The following is a 23,363-nucleotide window of genomic DNA, read 5'->3' as shown; positions in this document are numbered from 1 at the left end:
TGGTTTGCGTTTCAGCTACCCCTCCGTGGCTGACTTTGAGCAGGGTACTCATCCTCTCCAGACAAGTTTAAAGTTACATTTTCCTGATGGTTGTGGAGTCACCTTTAATTTCCAGGGATTCTTTTTTGCCTTAAGTTCTATTTTATGTTCATATAGCTATTGGAGCTTCCTTTTGGTTAAGTGCTTGTTTTATCTTTGTCCTTAGCTTTTGTATCTTTTTCTGTCTTTATATTTTAGATGTGTCTTTTTTAAACAGCGTAAGTTTGTTTTTAATCAGTCAATCGTTTTATTTTAAATGGAACACTTTGTTTATGATTGATGTAATTACCAATATGTCTGTGTTTAAATCTGCCATCTTACTGTGTGCTTTCTATTTGCTGTACTTGGTCTGTATTTTGTTTGTTTGTTTTTGTTTTTTCTTCTCTCTTGCCTTGGTATTCTTTTTTCTCTCTACAGAGGTTTGGGAATTATACACACTGCTTATTGCTTTGACATTTTTAAAAAATTTAACGGCTGCTTTCTGGATAATTTCCTATAATTGTCTTTTAATTAATTCTAACCTGCTATTAAAAACATTTTGGTTAAAAGTTTTTTCCTTTTTTTTTTTTAAGATTTATTAGAGAGAGAGAGAGGGAGTGCGTGTGCACACAATGGGGGAGGGGCAGAGGGAGAGAGAGAATCTCCAGCAGACTCGCTGCTGAGTGTGGAGCCCTGTGCATGGCTCAGTCTCACGATCCTGAGATCATGACCTGAGCTGAAATCAAGGGACGCGTAACCCGACTGAGCCACCCAGGCGCCCCATCCATTTCATCCATTCCAATTCTTTTCCTTTTTCAAATATGCTTGCTAAGTCATTTGTCTAATTCCTGGCCAAATTATAAAGTTTGCCTTTATCTCCTTGAATATAATAAGATGTGTGCTTTATAATCAGTGGCCATTGATCCCAGTGTCATTTGTCTTTGAGGGTTTCTTTCTGTTGTATGTTGACTTTCATTAGTTTTGTTTATGTCATCTTGTTTTTTGAAAGTTTTGTTATCTTGTGTGCTGGTCACTGTACTTGGAAATTCTTTGAAGCGGGGTGCCTGAGTGACTCAGTCGGTTAAGCGACTGACTCTTGATTTTGGGTCAGGTCATGATCTCAGGTCTTGAGATTGAGCCCCTCATGGGACTCTGCCCTGGTCAGAGTCTGGAGTCTGCTTGAGATTCTCTCTCTCCCTCTCCCTCTGCCCCTCCACCTGCTCATGCATGCACACATGCTCTCTCTTTCTCTTAAAAAAAAAAAAAAAAAAAGAAAGAAACATTCTTTGAAGGAAAAAGTTAAGGCATAAGATGAAGGTACCTTACTCCAGATGTGCATATAGTTTTGCTTTTTTCCCATCTGCTTTTGAGTACTGCAAAGGACAGATTTATTCTCGTTTTAGGTGTTGGATGTGAGCCCCAGGCTGCAGGACTACAAGAGGCTGGCTTACAGTTTCTTCACTCTTGTCCTGAATTTATATAGGAATGGCAGGGTACGTGCTTCATTCTTTCCCATTAAGTGCCAGGGTTCACTAAGGAGTTGATGCCGTAGTTACCTCCATTGGTAATAGCAATGAGTTTTTTGTTTGATTTTTTCTTTTTGTTAATTTGAGTATGATTAAGAAATTCATAAATCTTAATGTGTTCAGTTAGTTTGAATCAATTGCAGCCCTTATTCTTTTAGAGGGTTACATTATCCCAGCTTTGGCCAGAGGGAGCCTCTTTAGCTTGGTCCTGAGCTCTTTTTGAAATGATTCTTTTAGTCTTAGCTGGCTTCCTAGCTTCCTTGCTTTTGGGCCCAACAAGATATTCTAGGTTCATTTGAGTATTTCCTGTCCCAAATCTGGAATCAACCTTTCCTCCTGGAAACCTGATACCTTTTAGTAGGTTAATGTGCCCAAAGACCACAATTGAGACCAGAATGTCATTGCTTCTAGGCTGTTTCACTAGGCAGACCTAGGAATCTTTGGAAAGGAAAAAAAGTGTGGTTCATATTGGTATTTCCAATTCAAATTACAGAGTTTTCACTTTTCTAAAATTACTAATTACTCACTTTTTGGTGGAAGTAACCCAACTGTTCACTGAAAGATGAATGGATAAACAAAACGTGTGTGTGTCTATGTGCGCTGATACAGATATGCACAAAATATGATTCAGCCTTAAAAAGAAATTATGACACATGCGGCAGCATGGATGAACCTTGAGGACATTATCTTTAGTACAATGAGCTGGTCACGAAAGGACAGATATATGATTCTACTGATACGAGTTTCTCAGAGCTGTCAAATTCATAGATAGAAAGTAGAGTGATGTTGTCAGAGACGGGGAGGGGAGGGGAGAATGGGGGTTGATGCTCGGAGGATGCAGTTTTAGTTTTACAGATGAAAAGGCTTCTGGAGATAGAAGGTGGTTATGGTAATGTAACACTGTGATTGTACTTAATTCCACAGAACTGTACATTTAAAAATGCTTAAGATAAGTTTTACGTTACATGTATTTTACCAAAATTAAAAATTTTTTGAAAAGACAAACTTTGACTCTTACCTCACACAGTACCAAAAAATGAACTCAAAATGGAACATAGACTTAAATGTAAGAGCTAAAGCTATAACACTTCTGGAAGAAAACACATAGGAAAATATTCGTGACCTTGGGTTAGGCCAAAGTTCTTAGCTATACCTCCAATACCACAGTGTCCAAAAAAAGAGAAAACTTATATGTAGATTCTGCTTTTGAAGTTATAAATTGGACTATTACATCAAAATAAAAACTTTTGCACTTCAAAGTCCTTTCATTCAGAAAATGAAAAGACAAATCACAGACTCTGAGATGATATTTGTAAATCATATATCTAATACAGGAATATATTCAGAATATATAAAGAACACATTACTCAGTATGAAGACAACCCAGTTTAAAAATGGGCAAAGGAGTGGAACAGACGCTTCACCAAAGAAGATCTATAGATGGCAAAGAAGCACATGAAAAGATGCTTACCATCCTTAGTCCCTAGGGAAATACATATTTCATCATAACGAGGTACTACTCTATACCCACTGGAATGGCTTTAAGCAGAAACCAGACAGTGGAAGTAGAGAAATTGGGGTCTTTATAGACTGCTGGTGGGAATATAAAGTGGTACAGTCACTTTGAAAAGATTTTGCAATTTCTTTAAAAAGTGATATATAAATCTACCATACAGTGCAGCTGTTTGACCTCTAGGAATTTATCCAACATGAAGGAAAAGATGTTTATTACATAAAGACTTGTATGTGAATGTGCAGGATTATTCTTAGTAGCTCAAAATTTTAAGTATTGATTAACTGATGAATGTATAGACAAAATGGAATGTTCAGCAATAAAGGGGACACTATTGGTCCATGTTATAACAAGAATAAACCTCAGAGGCATTCTACTAAGTGAAACAAGCCAGACACAATATAGGGTATGATTCCATTTATAGTAAGCGTCCAGGAAAGGCAGTTCTGTACACACAAAAGCAGGGCAATGGTTGCCTGGGAGTTGGAGATGGCTTCAAAGGAGCGCGCAGAATATCTGAAGCAACATAAATGTAAACCTGGACAAAGATGATTCCCGCAAAGCCATCAATTTAATAAAAGTTATTGAAGTTAAATACTCTCTTTCTATAAAAGTTTCATTGCGGCATAATTTATGTACTGTAAAATTCATTTTTAAAATGTACAATTCAGGGGCACCTGGGTGGCTCAGATGATTAAGCGTCTGCCTTCGGTTCAGGTCATGATCCCAGGCTCCTGGGATCGAGCCCCACGTCGGGCTCCTGGCTCAGCGAGGAGCCTGCTTCTCCCTCTGCCTCTGCCCCTGCTCATGCTCTCTCTCTCTGTATCTCTGTGTCTCAAATGAATAAATAGAATCTTTAAAACAAATGTACAATTCAGTCATCTTTAGTATTTAGAGTTGTACACATTTCACCGCTAATTCTAGAACATTATCATCACTCCAATAAGAAATTCTGTCCCCTTCTGCAGTCCCTCCCTATTCCCTTTTTCCCCTTTTCCTTGGCAACCATTAATCTACTTTGTGTTTATGAATTTACCAATTTCATAGAGTTATACCAGATGTGGCCTTTTATATCTGGCTTCTTTTGGCACCATGTTTTTAAGGGTTACTTTGTGTTGGTTTCTTCCTATTAGTAGTGATGCTAGCGACTAGGAAGGCCTGGGGCACTTACCTGGGCCCATGTGGTGAGTAGCCAGACATTTCCCTGACTGGAGTCAAAGTGGTGGTTGGACTGGCGTTTGCGGTTCTTCCTGTGGTTGCAAGACACACCGGCAACAATACACTTCGGCAACAACCATCAGGGAACGTTGGAAAAACAAGGTTTATAACTCACAAGTCCTGGAGGCTTGTGGTATGCCACACAGCAAGATCATGGGGAGGGAAAGTGTGCACTCAGGCCTGGGGTTCTGCCTTTATTGGGGTTGAGGGTGGAGTGCCTTGTGTTTTGCAGGTTCACTCTTTATTGGTGAATTTAAAATGTAAGGGTGGGAATTAGAGCACAGAAAAGGAAAACCAGGGTCACTCAAGCGAGCAGTTATCTAGGTCATCTAGTGCTTTCCAAAAGGGGGACTTTATTGGGAGGGGCAGCCTGGTTTTTTGCCTGTTTGTGTAGCTGGCAACGTGTTGGTCCAAGATGAATGTCTTCAAAATGGATGCCTTGACAATGAAAAGCTTGCTGTCAGGCACTTAAATTACAGTCAAAAAAAGCTAATTGTTGGGCACTTATACTACAAAAGTTTATCCATGTGGTAGCATTTATCAGTAGTTAATTCCTTTGTATGGCTGAATAACCTTTTACGGATAGACCACATTTTGTTTATCCATTCATGCATTGATGGACATTTGGGTTGTTTCCAATAAATACTGTCATGAACATTTGTGTACAAGTGTTTAACTTACTGTTGCAACTTTTTTGCCATGTGCTGGATACCTTGTTTTTCTTTTCTAGTTTTTCATTTTAATTCCAGTGTCATTAACATGCGATGTTGTATTAGTTTCGGGCGTGCAATGTAGGGATTCAGCACTTCCACACATCACTCTGTGCTCCTCACGGTAAGTGTACGCCCAGTCCCCTGGACCTGGTTCACTCCTCCCCTCTGCTAACCATGTGTTCTCTATAGTTAAGAGTCTCTTTCTTGGCCTGTCTCTCTCTTTTTTTTCCTTTGTTTGTTTTGTTTCTTAAATTCCACATATGAGAGAAATCATATGGTATTTGTCTTTCTCTGACTGGCTTATTTCACTTAGTATAATACTCTTGAGTTCCATCCGTGTCATTGCAAATGGCAAGATTTCATTCTTTTTAACAGCTGATTGATAGTCCTGTGTGTGCGTGTGTGTGTGTGTGTGTGTGTGTGCACACCACATTTTCTTTATCCATTCATCCATTGATGGACACTGGGGCTGTTCCCATACTACTGTGGGTAATGCTGCTGTAAACTTAGGGGTGCATGTATCCTTTCAAATTAATGTTTTTGTATTCTTTGGGTAGACACCTAGTAGTGTAATTACCACATCGTAGGGTAATTCGTTCATTTTTGAGGAACCTCCAGACTCCTCCGGAGCGGCTGCAGCAGTTTGCCTTCCCACCCACGGTGCACGAGGGTTCCCCTTTCTCCACATCCTCCCAGCACCTTTTGTTTCTTGTGTTGATTTTAGCCATTGTGCCAGGTGTGAGGTGTTATCTCATTGTAGTTTTGATTTTCACGTCCCTGCTGATGAGCACTGTTGAACATGTTTTCATGTGTCTGTTGGCCATCCACATGTCTTCTTTGGAAAAGTGTCTGTTCATGTCTTCTGCCCATTTTTTAGTTGAACTATTTGTTTTTTGGGTGTTGAGTTCTTTTGGGTACTAACTCTTTACTGGATATGTCATTTGCAAATATCTGTCCCATTCCATAGGTTGTCTTTTATTTTGGTGATTGTTTCCTTCGCTGTGCAGAAGATTTTTATTTTGATGAAGTCCCAGTAGTTTATTTTTGCTTTTGTTTTCCTTGCTTCGAGAGACATATTAGAAAAATGTTGCTATGGCTGATGTTAGAGAAATTACTGCCTGTGTTCTCTTCTAGGATTTTTTATGATTTCAGGTCTCACATTTAGGTCTTTCATCCATTTTGAGTTTATTTTTGTGTCTGGTGTAAGAAAGTGGTCCAGTTTCATTCTTTTGCATGTTGCTGTCCATTTTTCCCAACAGCATTTGTTGAAGAGAGTGTCTTTTTCCCATTGCATATTCTTGCCTGTTTTGTCAAAGATTAATTGACCATATAATCTTGTTTTTTGGGGGGGCTTTCTGACTTTTCTGTTGATGTATATGTCTGTTTTTGGGCCAGTACCACCCCATTTTGGTTACTACAGCTTTGTAGTATAACTTGAAATCTGGAATTGTGATACTACCTGCTTTGTTTTTCTTTTTCAAGACTGTTTGGCTATTTGGAGTCTTTTGTAGTTCCATAGAAATTGTAGGATTATTTGTTCTAGGTCTGTGAAAAATGCTGTTGGTATGTTGATTGGGATTGCATTAAATCTGTAGATTGTTTTGGGTAGTATGGACATTTTAACACCACTTGTTCTTCCAATCCATGAGCATGGAATATTTTTTCATTTATGTCATCTTCAATTTCTTTCATCAGTGTCTTATAGCTTATAGAGTACAAGTCTTTCACCTCCTTTGTTAAGTTTATTTCTAGGTATTTTATTATTTTTGGTACAATTATAAATGGGATTGTTTTCTTAATATCTCTTTCTGCTGCTTTATTATTAGTGTGTAGAAATGCAACGGATTTCTGTGCATTGATTTTGTATCCTGCAACCTTACTGAATTCATTTATCAGTTCTAGTAGTTTTGTTTTTTTTTTTTAAAGATTTTATTTATTTATTTATTTGACAGAGAGAGACACAGTGAGAGAGTGAACACAAGCAGGGGGAGTGGGAGAGGGAGAAGCAGTCTTCCCTCTGAGCAGGGAGCCCAGTGCGGGGCTCGATCCCAGGACCCTGGGATCATGACCTGAGCCGAAGGCAGATGCTTAACGACTGAGCCACCCAAGCGCCCCAGTTCTAGTAGTTTTTTGGTGGAGTCTTTCGGGTTTTCTATATATTGTATCATGTCATCTGCAAATAGTGAAAGTTTTACATTTTTCTTACCAATCTGGATGACTTTTATTCCTTTTTCTTGCCTGATTGCTGTGGGTAGGACTTTGAATACTGTGTTGAATAAAAGTGGTGAGGATGGACATCCTTGTCTTGTTCCTGATCTTAGGGGGAAAGCTTTCAGTTTTTCACCATTGAGTATGATATTAGCTCTGGGTTTTTCATATATGGCTTTATTATGTTGAGGTATGTTCCCTCTAAACCTACTTTGTGGATAGTTTTTTATCATGAATGTATGTTATACTCTGTGAAATGCTTTTTCTGCATCTATGGAAATATCATATGGTTTTTATTCTTTCTGTTGTTGATGTGATCTGTCATGTTGATTGATGATTGCTTTGTGAATATTGAACCACCCTTGCAACCCAGGAATAAATCCCACTCGATCATAGTGAATGATTTTTTTAATGTATTGTTGGATTTGATTTGCTGATATTTTGTTGAGGATTTTTACATCTGTGTTCATCCGAGATACCTGTAGTTCTTGTGTTTTTGTAGTGTCTTTATTTGGTTTTGGGATCAGGGTAATGCAGGCCTCATAGAATGAATTTGGAAGTTTTCCTTCTATTTTTTGGAATAGTTTGAGAAGAATAGATACTAACTCTTCTTTAAATGTTTGGTAGAACTTACCTATGAAGCTGTCTGGTCCTGGACTTCTGTTTGTTGCGAGTTTTTTGATTACTCATTCCAATGTCATCACTGGTAATCAATCTGTTCAAATTCTCTATTTCTTCCTGATTCAGTTTTGGGAGTTTATAGGTTTCTAGGATTTTATCCTTTTCTTCTAGGTTGTCCAGTTTGTTGGCATATAATGTTTCATAATATTCTCTTATAATCCTTTGTATTTCTGTGGTATTAGTTTTTAATTCTCCTTTCTTTTCTAATTTTATTTGAGTCTTCTCTCTCTCTCTGTCTTTCTTGATGAGTCTAGCTAAGAGTTTATAAATTTTGTTGATCTTTTCAAAGAACCAGCTCCTGGTTTCATCGATCTGTTCTATTGTTTGTTTGTTTTAGTTTCTGTTTCATTTATTTCAGCTATAATCTTTATTATTTCCTTACTTCTACTGGTTTTGGGTTTTGTTTGTTCTTTTTCTAGTTCCTTTAGATGTATGATTTGTTGTTTGAGATTTTTCTTGTTTCTTGAAGTGGGCCTGTATTGTTTTGAACTTCCCTCTTAAAACATCCCAGAGATTTTGGACTGTTGTGTTTTCATTTTCATTTTTCTCCATGTATTTTCTTGATTTTCTCTTTGGTTTCTTGGATGACATATTCATTGTTTGGTAGTATGTTATTTAACCTCCATATATTTGTGTTTTTTCCAGATTTTTTTCTTGTGGTTGATTTTTAGTTTCATAGCATTGTGGTCAGAAAAGATGCATGGAATGACTTCAGTCTTTTTGAATTTGTTGAGATTTGTTTTATGGCTTAATATGTGATCTGTTCTGGAGAATGTTCCATGTATATTCAAAAAGAAGGTATATTCTGCTGTTTTATGATAGAATGTTATGAATATATCTGTTAAATCTAGATATCTTGGTTCCTTTTTTTTTTTTTTTAAAGATTTTCTTTATTTATTTGACAGAGAGACACAGCGAGAGAGGGAACACAAGCAGGGGGAGTGGGAGAGGGAGAAGCAGGCTTCCCGTGGAGCAGGGAGCCCGATGCGGGGCTCGATCCCAGGACCCTGAGATCATGACCGGAGCCAAAGGCAGACGCTTAACGACTGAGCCACCCAGGTGCCCCCAGATATCTTGGTTCTTAATAATAGTAATATAACTGTCATATCCTACAGTGCACATAAAATGGTTTTAAAATTATAATTTATTTTCACTAACAAGGATACCAAATGAGGTTAAATATGTCTTTGTACCTCATTTTATCTAAAGATCAGTTAGAAAAATTATTCTCTTGTAGTTTTGTTTCCAATTTGATAAACATATATATTTGGGGACACTTATTTGCAACTTTAGGGATTGCCCTCCCTCTTTTTGATTATGTAAGATGTGTATACATGATTCAAAAGTAGAAACTGACTTGCTTCCATCCCTTCTGCCCTGTCCTTTCCCTCCTGCAGAAGTCACCATTTTTACTGTTCCTAGTTCATCTTTTCAGTGATTCTTTTGGAGATGGAAACAAACTCAACCTAAGTGCTAAGCCTTGTCAGGAAGCCCTTTTTTCTGCCTCTAGCCCTGTGCTTCCTAGAATTCAACATGCTTTGTCTTCTAATGTATTTCTCTCACATTTACATATTTTGTTGTTAATTTCTGGAATAAGAGCTGAATGCTTGCCTCTTACTGTCTAGTAGCCTTTCTCCCTTCTCGGTCCTTTCCCTCTAGTTGTCTGGATCTCTCCTCTATTCTCCCCTCCTCCCCTCTTTCCTCCTTTCCCCTCCCCTCCCCTCCCATCCGCTGTCTCTATCTGTCATTCCTCTCACTACCGTAATCTTCTGTGTTGAGCAATTTGGGCACTATTTTTAGCACTTTTCTCTCAGAGCAAAGATCTGTGTGTCTGGAAAGGACTGTTTGCCAGTTATTTTTCGAATTCCCATGTTCTTAGGTAGCCACAGTGCTGTCAGGTCACTTAGTGACTTTGGGATTGTTCTCCCATTGGGGGCACACATTATTGGTGACTTTGGGGATCTGCAGTGTGTGGCCCGTCAGAATCTTCCCTCATTGCTCACTCTTCTCTCCTGGGATCTGTCTTCTGCTCTGGGGTCACCTCTGCATCTATCTTGATGTTTGTAAAGAGACCCTGTCACCTAGACTGTGTTGATTTGGTGTCGATGTCTATGGGCTGTTTCTTGTACCATTGTGATTGTTCTCATTTGCATTCATTGGGAGTTCTTGGGAGATTAAAAAACTGCACTGCTACCTGATGCCACCCTACTCCCAGTGTTCACCACAGCAAAAAGTAAGACTCCGTGAGAGAGAGTAAGTGAATTGCTGATGGACATCTAAATAGTGAGGGAAGAAATTCTAACTCATTCTGGCTCATTTGAAATCTATGGCTTGTATACACCCAGCCTAAGAGTTGTTGCTCTCTAGCATCTGGCATTGTGTTATTTAAGTGACTGCTTGAAGTTGTTCAACTCTTAGGGTGGCTGCTTCAACTTCAGGGTTCCTGGGTACCTGTGCAGAGTGTGGGGAGGGGACTGTCATCATTGCGCTGGGTTCTGCCCCACAGCGACACTGAACACAGCGTGCAGAACATCCAGCCTGGTCTCCTGTGAGTGTGTTCACCAACAGAAGAGATTGCGGTTGGGGCCTAGCGGAATGCTGGTCATTAAAGCGAATTTGCTCTTGTGTCCACAGGTTCCACCTCTCCAGGAACAAGAGAATTCATGCAACAGAGCCAGAGAGCTGCAAGGTCAGGAATCCGTCCTGGGTAAAGGGACTCCTGACCACAGGCTTCTCCCTGGAGGACCCTGGAAAAGACACAAGAATCACAGGACAGAGCAGGTTCTAGAGTGGCTGTTTATTTCCCAGGAGCAGCCAAAAACCACCCAGTCTCGAGTGAGTTGTTTGCTTGTTTATTCCTGCTTCTTTTCTTCAGTACTTCTCTCTCTCTCTCTCTCTCTCTCTCTCTCTTTTTTTTTTTTTTTTGGTGGGGAGAGGGATGGAGATCCTTAGGGTTAAGTTAATCGCTTTTCAGCTCATAGTCTGTAATCATCATTGGTTTGTGTAAGGTCCCTATCTATCTTTATTACATATTTTCTGATTTCCCCATACTCAATTTCAGTCTCCTTCCCCACCCCCCCAAAATTACTTTGTTCTTTATGGATTTGTTTTGTTTATATGTGTTCACAAAATATGTATTGTTATTGCTGTGTATGTATTTTTAATTTATGTTAATGGTGTGGCACATGTATCTTGCTATGTTGTTTATTTTTCAGTAAGCACTTTGTTTCATTAAATACCCATGCTCTTATCTTTACCAGCTCATGCTAGGAGAGCAGTGTTTGAGTGTTCCATTTACTTCACATTCTTGGCCAACAATTTCTATCGTTAGTCTTTTGAATTTGATCCATTCTGGTGGTGGTATGGTGGTGTCTCTTCATGGGTTTAATTTGCATTCCCTGCTGGCTAAAGAGGATGAGTACTTTTTGTCATGTTTATCTGACATTTTGTTACCTTTGGTTTTTCTGTCTTTTTTCTTACTGGTTTAAATGAATTTTTTTAATGTTCTGGAAGCTTGTTAGAAATGCAGAATATCATGTCCCACCTCAATCCTGTTATAATTGACTCTTCATCTTAACAACATTCAGTGATGCCTGCACATGAAAGTTTAAAACTATCTTGATACCAAATCCATATTCAAATTTTACCTGGGGTGCTTCTTTTGCCTCCAATATTGTGTTATAAAAATTTTCAAACAGAGGGCAAAGTAGAAAGGATTTTAGCAAACCTCTGTGTACCCATCACCCAGAATTTACCATTACCATTTTACTATACTTGCTTTATCACATTATCTGTCTTTGTCTCTCTCTCTATGCATCCATTAACCCATCTTATTTTTGGTGCATTTCTTAATATATTTCAGATATCATCATGCCTCCTCTAAATATTTCAGTATGAATAGCATTAACTCTTGTTCAATATATTTTTTTTTGCTTCCCTTTTCATTCTGTTAATGCTGTCTTTTGATGAACCGATATTTCTGATTTTAACTTATTCTGATTCATAAATTTTTTTATTGCTTGTGCTTTTTTGTGTCCAATTTAAGTACTTTGTTCTTATCTGAAGCTCATGAAGACATTTTTCTTTGTTATTATTTTACCTTTCACATTTAGATTTATAATGTATCTAGAATGAATTTGTATGTTTGGTGTGGGTGGGAGTCAAAGATTTATTTTTTTCACAGAGCTATCCAATTATCCTGGTCCCAGTGAAGTGATTGATTCCAACCTCTGGCTCTTCAGTGCCACCTTTGTCATGTGTCAGGTGTCCATAAGTATGGTTTGGTTTCCTAACTCTTCATTTTGTTCCATTGGTGTCATGAGCACACTATGAAGGTGCACACGGGTTGTGTCAGCTTTATTCAGTTAGAAAACAAGGCTGACATAATTGTGAAGCAGGTTCAGGATTTCAAACTCAATGACATTTCATTTAACAGAGCAAAGCATAGTACAGAGTCACACAAGAAACAAGATACAGCAAGAAGTAAGAAGTGAGCGAACCAAACGCAGAGTCTGTGCGTGAGTGCACAGTTGAGATGAGGCCCCGGTCTGGCCCAGGTCACTCTTGCCACATGCTCCTGACTGTGTTCAAGCTGTGGAGAATCTGTTCTGCTCAGAGATCAGGTGGGCAGAGCCTGCGGCAGCAGCACTTCCCTTTCTGATACGCTCAGACAGGAATGAGACAGTGTGCTGCAAAATCTTCTTGTTAAAGGCGTTCAATCAGGGGTGCCTGGGGGGCTCAGCGGGTTAAGTGTCCGACTCTTGGGTTTGGCTCAGGTCAGGGTCTCAGGGTCTTGGGATCAAGCCCTGCATTAGGCTCCATACTCAGTGGGGATTCTACTTAAGATTCTCTCTCCCTCCCTCTGCCTCCCCCCACCCCACCCCGTGTTCTCTCTCTCTCTCAATATATGAATCTTTAAAGGAGTTTAATCAGTCTTGGACCTCTGCTGGCCTCTTCTTGTTCTGCTGGTTTTCATTTCTGGTTGCTGGTTTCCATGATACCTGGTCTTAACAGCAACACCCTTGGCTGCTTGCATTACCATTTGATACGAGCGAGTCCATCTTGCTGTCTACACTTGGTCCACTTTTCTGTCCTTGGGCCAGTATCACACTATCTTTATTTATAGTAAGTCTTGATATCCAGATGCTTCCAGTTTTTGGTGATTACAAATGCTGCCAACATTCATCTATGGGTTTTGTGTAGACATGAGTTTTCCCATCAGTTGGGTAAATACCTAGGAGCATGATTGCTGGATTGTATGGTAACAGTGTATTTATCTTTGTAAAAAACTGTCTTCCAAATTGGCTGTGCAATTTTGCACTCTTACCAGCAGTGAATGAGAGTTCCTGTTGCTCCTCGTCCTGGCCACTGCTTGGTATTGTCAGGTTTGTAAAAATTTTGCCATACTAATACATGTGAAGTGGTATTTCATTGTGGTTTTAAATTGCATTTCCCTATAGCTAATATTATTTGGTATTTTTTATGTTTTGCTCTCTGAATATCTGGTGAAGTATCTGTTCTGTGTCTGATCGTTTCCCCAATTTTTAATTGGGTTGTTTTCTTGCCACTGATTATTTTTTTTTAATATATAATTACATTTTGTTTTTGTTTTTTTTTTTAAAGATTTTTTATTTATTTTTATTTGACACAGAGACAGAGATAGTGAGAGAGAGAGAGCATAAACAGGGGGAGCAACAGGCAGGCAGAGGGAGAGGGAGAAGCAGGCTTCCCGCTGAGCAGGGAGCCCGATGCGGGGCTCAATCCCAGGACCCTGGGATCATGACCTGAGCCGAAGGCAGCCGCTTAACCGACTGAACCACCCAGGCGCCCCTTGCCATTGATTTTTAAGAGTTCTTTACATATTCAAGATTCAAGTCCTTCATCAGAAAAGTGATGTGTAAATGTTTTCTCCCAGTCTGTGGCTTGTCTTTTCATTTTTGTAACACTGACTTTCGCAGAGCAAGTATTTTAATTTTGATAAATTCCATTTTCTCAATTTTATTTTTTAGAATGGATTGAGTTTTAGATGTCATATCTAAAATCTCATTGCTTGGGTACCTGGCTGGCTCTGGGTCATGAATTCAAACCCCACACTGGGTGTGAAGCCTACTGAATAAAATGAACAAATAAAAATAAAATCTCATTGCCCAAACCAAAGTATACAAATTTTCTCTTGTATTTCTTAGACTTTTATAGTTTTAGCTTTTACATTTAAGTCTATGATCCATTTTTAAATTTTGTAGAGGGTTGGGTTATGTGTTGAGGTTTTTTTTTAAATTTTTTTAAAGATTTTATTTATTTATTTGACAGAGGGAGAGCGAGCACAAGTAGGGGGAGTGGCACGCAGAGGGAGGAGAAGCAGACTCTCCGCTGAGCAAGGACCCTGAGATCATGACCTGAGCCAAAGGCAGACACTTAACCAGCTGAGCCACCCAGGCACCCTTGAGGTTTATTTTTTATGTCTATGGATGTGCAGGTGTTCCCTGCGCCATTTGTTGAAAAAATTTTCCTTTCTACATTGAATTGCCTTCATGTCTTTGTTTTAAAAAAAAAAATCAGGAGACAGTGTTTATATGGGTCTATTTCTAGGCTCTGTTTTCTGTTTCATTCATCTTGTGTCTGATCTTTCACCAGCATCACACTGTCTTGATTTTATAGGAAGTCTTAAAATGGGCTACTGGGAATACTTTGCCTTTGTTCTTCAGAATTGTTTTGGTTATTTTTTTTCTCTGCCTTTCCATATTAATTATAGAAGAGCTTGTGGATAGCTACAAAAAAACTTTGCTAAGATTTTAGAGTAAGTTTTTATATATGATGTTAGGTAAGGATCCAACTTCATTCTTTTTGTGGATATCGAGTTTTCCTAGCAGCATTTGAGACAATCTTCCTTTCCCCGTCATGTGGTATTGACACCATTGTCAAAAATCATTTGACCATATATGCAAGGGTTTATTTCTGGACTCTCTATTCTATTCCATTGATCTGTATGTTAATCTTTATGCCAATACTACTTTGCTGTAATTACTGTAGCTTTGTACTAAGTGTTGAAATAAGGAAATGTTAGTCCTTCAGCTTTGTTCTTTTTCTATATTGTTTTGGCTATTCAGGGTCCCTTGGGATTCCATATGAATTTTAGGATGGGCTTTTCTGTTTCTGCAAAAAAAGTATCCGCGGGATTTTGACAGGGATTATATTGAATATGTAAATCACTGTGAGTAGCATTGGCATCTTAATGATAAGCCTTCCAATCCATGAACATGTAATATGTTTCCATTTATTTACGTCTTTTTAAATTTCTTTCAGCGAAGTTTTTTAGTTTTCGTTCTATAACTCATTTACCTCCTTGGATAAGCATTTATTCTGTTTGATGCTATTATATAAATGGAATTGTTTTCATAATTTGCTTTTTAGATTAATCATTGTTCATGTATAGAAATGCAACTGATCTTTGACATTGTATGCTGCTACTTTGCTGAATTCATGTGTGTGTGTGTGTGTGTGTGTGTGTGTGTGTGTGTATGTATCTTTAAAGTTTTCTACATATAGGATCGTATCATCTGTGAACAGAGATAATTTTACTTCTTCCTTTCCAATTTGAAAGACTTATTTCTTTTCCTTGCCAAATGGCTCTGGCTAGAACTTTCAGTACTGTGTTGAATAGAAGTGGTGAAAGCAGGCATTCTTGCCATGTTCCTTATCTTAGAGGAAAAGCTTTCAGTCTTTGACCATTGAGAATGATGTTTGACTTTTGTTTGTTGGGAGTTTTTTGATTATGAATTCAATGTCATCACTGGTAATCAGTCTGTTCAAATTTTCTATTTCTTCCTGATTCAATTTTGGGAGATTATATGTCTCTAGGAATTTATCCATTTCTTCTAGGTTATCCAATTTGTTGGCATATAATCTTTCATAATATTCTCTTACAATCCTTTGTATTTCTGTGGAGTTGGTTATTATTTTTCCTCTTTCTTTTCTGGTTTTATTTGAGTCCTCTCTCTCTTTTATTTTTTATTTATTTTTTAAGATTTTATTTATTTGAGAGAGAGAGAATGAGAGATAGAGAGCACGAGAGGGAAGAGGGTCAGAGGGAGAAGCAGACTCCCCGCTGAACAGGGAGCCCAATGTGGGACTCGATTCCAGGACTCCAGGATCATGACCTGAGCCGAAGGCAGTCGCTTAACCAACTGAGCCACCCAGGCGCCCCAAGTCCTCTCTCTCTTTTAGTTTCTGTTTCATTTATTTCTGTTCTAATCTATATTATTTTCTTCCTTCTACTGGTTTTGGATTTTGTTTGTTCTTCTTTTTCTAGTTCTGTTCTGTGTAACGTTTGGTTGTTTATTTGAGATTTTTCTTGCTTCTTGAGGGCCTGTATTGCTATAAACTTCCCTCTTAGAACAGCGTTGGTACATCCCAAAGAGCTTGGACCATTGTGTTTTTATTTTCATATTTCTCCATCTATTTGTGTTTTTTTCCAGATTTTTTCTTGTGGTTGATTTTTAGTTTCATAGCATTATGGTCAGAAAAGATGCTTGTTAGGGGCATCTGGGTGGCTCAGTCATTTGAGCGTCCAACTCTTGATTTTGGCTCAGGTCGTGATCTCAGGGTCATGAGATTGAGCTCTGCATCGGCCTCCGCGTACTGGGTGTGGAGCCTGTTTAAGATTCTCTGTCTTCCTCTGCCCCTCCCTGCTCATGCACTGTCTTGTGCTCTTTCTCTCAAAAAAAAAAAGAAAAGAAAAGAAAAAAGAAAGAAAACATGCATGGTATGACTTTGATCTTTTTGGATTTGTTGAGATTTGTTTCGTGGCCTAATATGTGATCTATCATGGAGAATGTTCCATGTATATTTGAAAAGAATGTATATTCTGCTATTTTATGATGGAATGTTCTGAATGTATCTGTTAGATCCGTGTGGTCCAATGTGTCATTCAAAGCCATTATTTCTTTGTTGATTTTTCTGTTGGATAATCTGTCTATTGATATAAGTAGGATGTTAAAGTCCCCAGCTATTACTGTATTACTATTGATGACTTCCTTTGTGTTTGTTATTAGCTGCCTTATGTATTTGGGTGCTGCTCTGCTGTATGCATAAATATTTAGTTGTTATATCTTCTTGTTGGGTTGTTCCCTTTATGGTTATATACGGTCCTTCTTTTTCTCTTATTACAGTCTTTGTTTTAAAGTCTATTTTGTCTGATATAAGTATTGCTGCCCTGGCCTTTTCACATCCATTTGCATGAGAAATGCTTTTCCATGCCTTCACTTTCTATCTGTGCCTTTAGGTCAAAAATGAGCATATAGATGGGTCTTGCTTTTTTATCCATTCCGTCACCCTATGTCTTTTGATTCAAATGTTTAGTCTGTTTACACTGAAAGTAATTATTGATAGGTTTGTACTTATCATCATTTGTTACTTATTTTATGGTTGTTGTGTAGTTCTTTTCTGTTCCTTTCTTCTCTTGCTCTCTTCTCTCATGGTTTATTGGCTTTCTTTAGTGGTATACTTGGGTTCCTTTCTCTTTATTTTTTTCATATTAGTGGTTTTTGATTTGTGGTTACCATTAGGTTTGAGTATAACATCTTATGCATATGGCAGTCTGTATTAAGTTGATGGTTGCTTAAGTTTGAACCCATTCTTCCCTCCCCACTGTCCACACATTTTAGGTATATGGTGTCATATTTTACATCCTTTTATTTTGTGAGTCTCTTGACTGATTTTTGTAGAGATACTTATTTTTACTGCTTTTGTGCTTCCTACTTTCCTTACTCCTACTTAGGTCTTTCCTTTCCACTCAAGAGTGTCCCCTTTAATATTTCTTGTAGGGCTGGTTTAATGGTCATGAATTGCTTTGTTTGGAAAACTCTTTATCTTTCCTTTTCTGAATGATAGCCGTGCTGGATAGAGTATCCTTGGCTGCAGGTTTTTTTCTTTCAGCTCTTTGAATATATCATGGCACTCTCTTCTGGTCTGCAAAGTTTCTGTTGAAAAATCAGCTGATAGCCTAATGGGTTTCCCTTGTATGTAACTGCTTTCTTTTCTCTTGCTGCTTTAAAATTCTGTACTGCTACTTCTTTGCCATTTTAATTACTATGTGTCTTGGTGTGGACCTCCTTGGGTTGATTTTGTTGGGGGCTCTCTGTGCCTCCTGGATCTGGATTTTTGTTCCTTTCTCCAGATTCAGGAAATTTTCAGCTGTTATTTCTTCAAATAAATTTTCTGCCCCCTTTTCTCTCTGTTCTCCTTCTGGGGTCCATATAATGCAAGTGTTACTAGTCTTGATGGTGTTGCTGAGTTCCCGAAGTCTTTTTTCATTTTTCATTATTCTTTTTTTCTCTCTCTTCTTCACCTTGATTGATTTCCATTACTCTGTCTTCTGGATCATTGATCTGTTCTTTTGCTTCCTCTAGTGTACTGTTTATCCATCTAGTAAATTTTCCCCTCAACACTGCTTTTGTTGCATCCTGTGAATTTTGGTATGTTGTGTTTTGTTTTCATTCATGTATAAGTATTTACTAATTTACCTTTTGATTTTTTCTTTGATCCATTTGTTAAGATGTGTTGTTTAATTTCCCCGAATTTGTGAATTTTCAGTTTTTTTCCTTCTGTTATTGATTTCTAACTTTATCCTGTGTGGTCAGAGAAAATACTTTTTATGATCTTTATCTGTTTTTTTAAGAGAGAGACTGAGCACACAATGAGTGGTAGGGGAGGGGCAGAGGAAGTGGGAGAGAGAACGTTAAGCAGGCTCCATGCCCAGCACGGACGCAACACAGGGCTCAATCACACAACCTTGAGATCATGACCTAAGCCAAAATCAAGAGTCGGATGCTTAATCGACTGAGCCACATAGGTGCCCTGATCTTCATCTTTTAAGATCTATTGGGACTTAATTTGTGGGCTAACACATAGTCTATCCTGTACAATGTTCCATGTGTACTTGAAAAGTATATGTATGTTCTTGTTGGGTAGAATATTTAGCATATGTCTGTTAGATATAGTTGCTTTGTTTAAGTGTTTTGTTTTCTTATCTTCTGTCTAGTTGTTCTATCCATTGAGAGTGGGATATTGACATTTCCAATTATCATTATAAAACTTTGTTCCTTCAATTATGTCAGTTTTTCCTTCATTTAATTCAGTGACCTGTTATTACATGTATAACTTTATATTGTTATATCTTCTTATGGTATCGAACCTTTAATAATATATAATTTCCCTTTTGGTCTCGTATAACCTTTTTTTTTTTTTAAGATTTTATTTATTTGAGAGAGTGTGAGAGAGAGAACATGAATGGGGTGAGGGGAAGAGGGAGAAGCAGACTCCCTGCTTAGCAGGGAGCCTGATGTAGGGCTTAATTCTGGGACTCTGGGATCATGACCTGAGCTGAAGGCGGACGCTTAACCAACTGAGCCACCCAGGCACGCCCTCTTACAAACTTTTTTTTAAAAAAGATTTTATTTATTTATTTGACACAGAAAGAGAGAGACAGACACAGAGAGAGCACAAGCAGGGGGAGCAGCAGAGGGAGAGGGAGAAGCAGGCTCTCTGCTGAGCAGGGAGCCCGATGTGGGACTCAATCCCAGGACCCTGAGACCATGACCCAAGCCAAAGGTAGATGCTTAACGACTGAGCCACCCAGATGCCCCCCCATAACCTTTTTTCTTTTTTTTTTTTAAGAGTTTCTTTATTTATTTGACAGAGCCCCAGTAAGAGGGAACACAAGCAGGAGGAGTGGGAGAGGGAGAAGCAGGCTTCCTGCTGAGCAGGGAGTCCGATGAAGGGCTTGATCCCAAGACCCTGGGATCATGATGTGAGCTGAAGGCAGACGCTTAACAACTGAGCCACCCAGGCACCCCTCTTATAACCTTTTTTGATTTGAAGTCTGTTGTGTCTGATATTGGTATTACCCTCCCTGCTGTCTTTTGGTTACTATTTGCATGGAATATCTTTATCCATTCTTTCACTTTCCATCTGTTTTTATCTTTGGATCTAAAGTGAGTCTCTTTTAGACATTTTATAGTTGGGCCATGGTATTTAAGACATTCTGCCAATCTCTCTATTTGATTAGAGAGTTTAATCAATTTACACTTAAAGTAAATACTGATAAGGAGGGACTTATTTCTTTCATTCTGTTTGAATTCTATATACCTTACAGCTTTTTTTGTCCCTCAATCCCTACATTACTGTCTTCTTTTGTGTTTAATTTCTTTTTCTTTAGTTAAATACCTAAATTCATTTCTCATTTCCTTTTGTGTAAATTATATAGCTATTTTCTTTGTGGTTATCATAGAGATTATGTTTAACTTCCTAAAATTGTAGCATTCTTATTTGAAATTATACCAGCTTAACTTTGTTACTATACAAAGATTCTGCTCCTCTATAGCTCTGTCCCCACCCCTTTTGGTTATTGATGTCACAAAATTACATCTTTGTACAGTGTGTGCCCCTAAACAAAAACTAATAATTATTTTAAATGCATTAGTCTCTTATAATTATGTAGAAGACAAAATGTGGAGTTAGAAACCAGAATTAAAGTAGTATTACCTTTTATGATTGTCCATGTATCTACCTTTATTAAGATCTTTATTTCTTCATACAGCTTTGAATTATTTTATAGTGTCCTTTTATTTCACCTGCAAGACTCCCTTGAGCATTTCTTTCAGGCAAGTCTAGTGGTAATAAACTCCCATTTGTTTTTCTGGGAATGTCTTAATTTCCCCTCCTACTTTTGAAGGACAGTTTTGACAGATACAGGATTTTTGGTCAATTTTGTTTCCTTTAGCTCTTTGGATATATGGGTCCATTGCCTTCAGGCCACCAAAGATTCTGATGAGAAATCTGCTTATAACCTTACTGAGGATTCATTGTGTGTGACAAATTGTTTCTTTGATGCTTTCAAGATCCTCTCTCTGTTTTTGTCTGTAGAAAATTCAATTATGATAGGTCTTGGTGTAGATTTCTTTGAGTTCATCTTTGTTGGATTCTTTTTTTTTTTTTTTAAAGATTTTATTTACTTATTTGAGAGAGAGAGCAGTAGGTAGGGGGAGAAGCAGACTCCCCACTGAGCTGGGAGCCCAACATGGGGCTTGATCCCAGGACCCTGGGGTCATGACCTGAGCTGAAGGCAGACATTTAACTGACTGAGCCACCCAGGTGGATTTTGTTGTTGGATTTGTTGGATTCTGTTGAGCTTCTTGGGTGTGTATATTCACATCTTCCATGAAATTTGGTGTTGTTATTACTGTTTTATAATCTTAGCCATTCTAATAAGTGTGTGATGGTGTGTTATTATTAATTTGCAATTCTTTAATAGTATATGATGTTGAGCATCATTATTTGCCATCTGTGTATCTTCTTATTCAGATCATTTGCCCCACAAATTGGCTACTACTTAGAGATTTTGTGCTTTCATTCCACATAAGTTTTAACATGTCTTCTCTCACAGTGGCTGCCCCTGCAGTACCCTTTTACAGATTCAGCCTGACACTTCCAAGTGGCATTACTAGTTTCCTTTGTGCCCCTGTTGTACTCTGTATGTTTGTTCATCTTAGCTTCTTTAACCTCCTGTTGCAATTGCATGTTTTAAACTTTGCTTTCTTCTGCAATGCTAAACGCTTCTCTCAGGCAGGAGTGTCTTTTATCCTTGTTTATATCACCTGCGCTTTTGAGGCACCTGGAGGTAAGGAAGTGTTACAGAAGTAGGATGACCAACCATTCCTTTTTGACTATAGCTGTCCTGCCTTTAGCACCAAAGGTCCCATGTCTAGGGAAATCCCTTAGTCCTGGGTACACTGGGACACTTGGTTACCCTGTGCAGGTGGTTCCTAGGATAGTTTAAACAGTCAGAGATGTATCTGTAATGAATAGCATTGCTGCTTCCATCTTTGTGCCCTTGTTGTACTCTGTATGTTCTTTTGTCTTTGCTTCTTTGACTCCCAGTTGCATTCACAGATGTTTGACTTTGCTTTTCTATGCAGTGGTGAACACTTCTTGTGGACAGGATTGTGTTTTGTTCAAGTTTTCTTTTAAGGATTTATTTTATTTATTTGAGAGAGAGACAGAGAGAGCGCATGAGCAGGGGCAGGGGCAGAAGGAGAGGGGGAGAGAGAATCCTCAAGCAGACTCCCTGCTGAGTGTGAAGCCCGACACGGGGCTTGATCCCTGAACCCTGAGATCATGACCTGAGCTGAAATCAAGAGATGGACACTTAACTGACTAAGCCACCCAGATGTCCCTTCACGCAAGTTTATATCACCTGCACCTTGCTGAGTATCTGGCACCTGGTATTCTCATATGTTGAGTGAAAGGCTAACTGATTTAGTATACATTGATGGAATGTTTTCAATAAATTTTTGCTTTTCTCACAAAGTAGAATATAAACAATGGACATCCTAGGCAGTTTGTTGTTTCCCAGAAACTCAGTAAGGAATTTGAGATTGAATAGGAATGTGCTCTTTCAGGGACCATTGTCATTCGTGGATGTGTTTGTGGACTTTACCTGGGAAGAGTGGCGGCTGCTGGATCCCACTCAGAAGCACCTGTACAGGAGTGTGATGTTGGAGAACTACAGCAACCTGGTGTCCCTGGGTAGGAGCTCCCTCCCTGAAAGGACTGTATGTAATCTCCAGGCTTCCCCTTCTTGGTGGCGGAAAGCTGGGTGGCTTTTGCAACATTCTTAGTGATTTTGGATTTATATTTAAAGGCCAGATTTTCTTAGTCTCCCTTTGGCATCAGAATATGCTAGTTGAAAATGGTCTTCACTTTCCCATGGGGCAGAAGGGCAGCTTTATCATGCTGCCTCTAAACTGACTCTTCCCCCTTCTTCAGGGTTTGAGGTAGTTTTGGTCCAGGTTGGTTGTGATTTTCCATTCACAGGGTATCAAGACAGCAAACCCGATATCATCTTCAAGTTGGAACAAGAAGAACTGTGGATGATGCAGGCCCAAATCCCAAGTCAAGGCCATCCAGGTGAGTGATGAGGATATTTAGATCTTTTCTTCCTTATTCAGAATTGATGTGAATTCTGATGTGCCATACACCTCACGTTTGTACTTTTTGTCTCATTCGTAACCATTCTGTCTTAGTCCATCTCTTCCTCTCTGGAATTCTCTGTTTCCTGTGTACTTTCCCAGGACAGTAGACTCATTTTGTTACGCAGTTAAACAGGCTTTTTTCTCTATATCTCTCTTGATGTGACTTTCACTCTTCCTTCTACTTTCTTTTTTTTAAATTATATTTTTAAAATCTCTTACACTTATAGTCAACAGCCATAGTCCCAACATCCTTCCTTCTCCTTGAAATCTATTAGGAGAAGTCATCACTGTCCCTTCTAAGTGCATTCCTACATCCCTGGATATTAGTCATCCTCTTTTGAGCCCTCCCCTCCCCCTTCTTCATGGGCCACCCCATGGAACCCACTCACACACTACATGATGAAGTGCTTATTCTTTTCATGCTTTACTGGCTTCTCTTGTTCTTCCCTCTGAGTCC

The 23,363-nt window shown here is 38.6% G+C and overlaps 1 protein-coding gene across 5 annotated transcripts in view; it reads left to right on the top strand.

The window, feature by feature from the left end:
- Positions 1 to 23,363, top strand: part of ZNF268 (zinc finger protein 268) — a 41,941-nt gene that overhangs the window by 6,776 nt on the left and 11,802 nt on the right. For 3 of the 5 annotated variants that reach the window (XM_027577202.2, XM_027577201.2, XM_027577200.2), the window contains 3 exons: positions 10,512 to 10,712; positions 22,334 to 22,460; positions 22,749 to 22,841. In XM_027577202.2, coding sequence (XP_027433003.1) covers positions 10,512 to 10,712; positions 22,334 to 22,460; positions 22,749 to 22,841 — 421 coding nt within the window. Of the gene's footprint in view, positions 1 to 8,895; positions 8,937 to 10,511; positions 10,713 to 22,333; positions 22,487 to 22,748; positions 22,842 to 23,363 lie in introns of those variants that run through there. The other 2 variants (XM_027577203.2, XM_027577204.2) reach the window with 2 other exon arrangements.

The sequence above is a fragment of the Zalophus californianus genome, chromosome 14 (genome assembly GCF_009762305.2).
Source record: "Zalophus californianus isolate mZalCal1 chromosome 14, mZalCal1.pri.v2, whole genome shotgun sequence".
In the NCBI taxonomy this organism is placed as follows: domain Eukaryota; kingdom Metazoa; phylum Chordata; class Mammalia; order Carnivora; family Otariidae; genus Zalophus; species Zalophus californianus.
The sequence above is the reverse complement of the archived record's forward strand: the minus strand, read 5'-3'. Positions and strand labels throughout refer to the sequence as shown.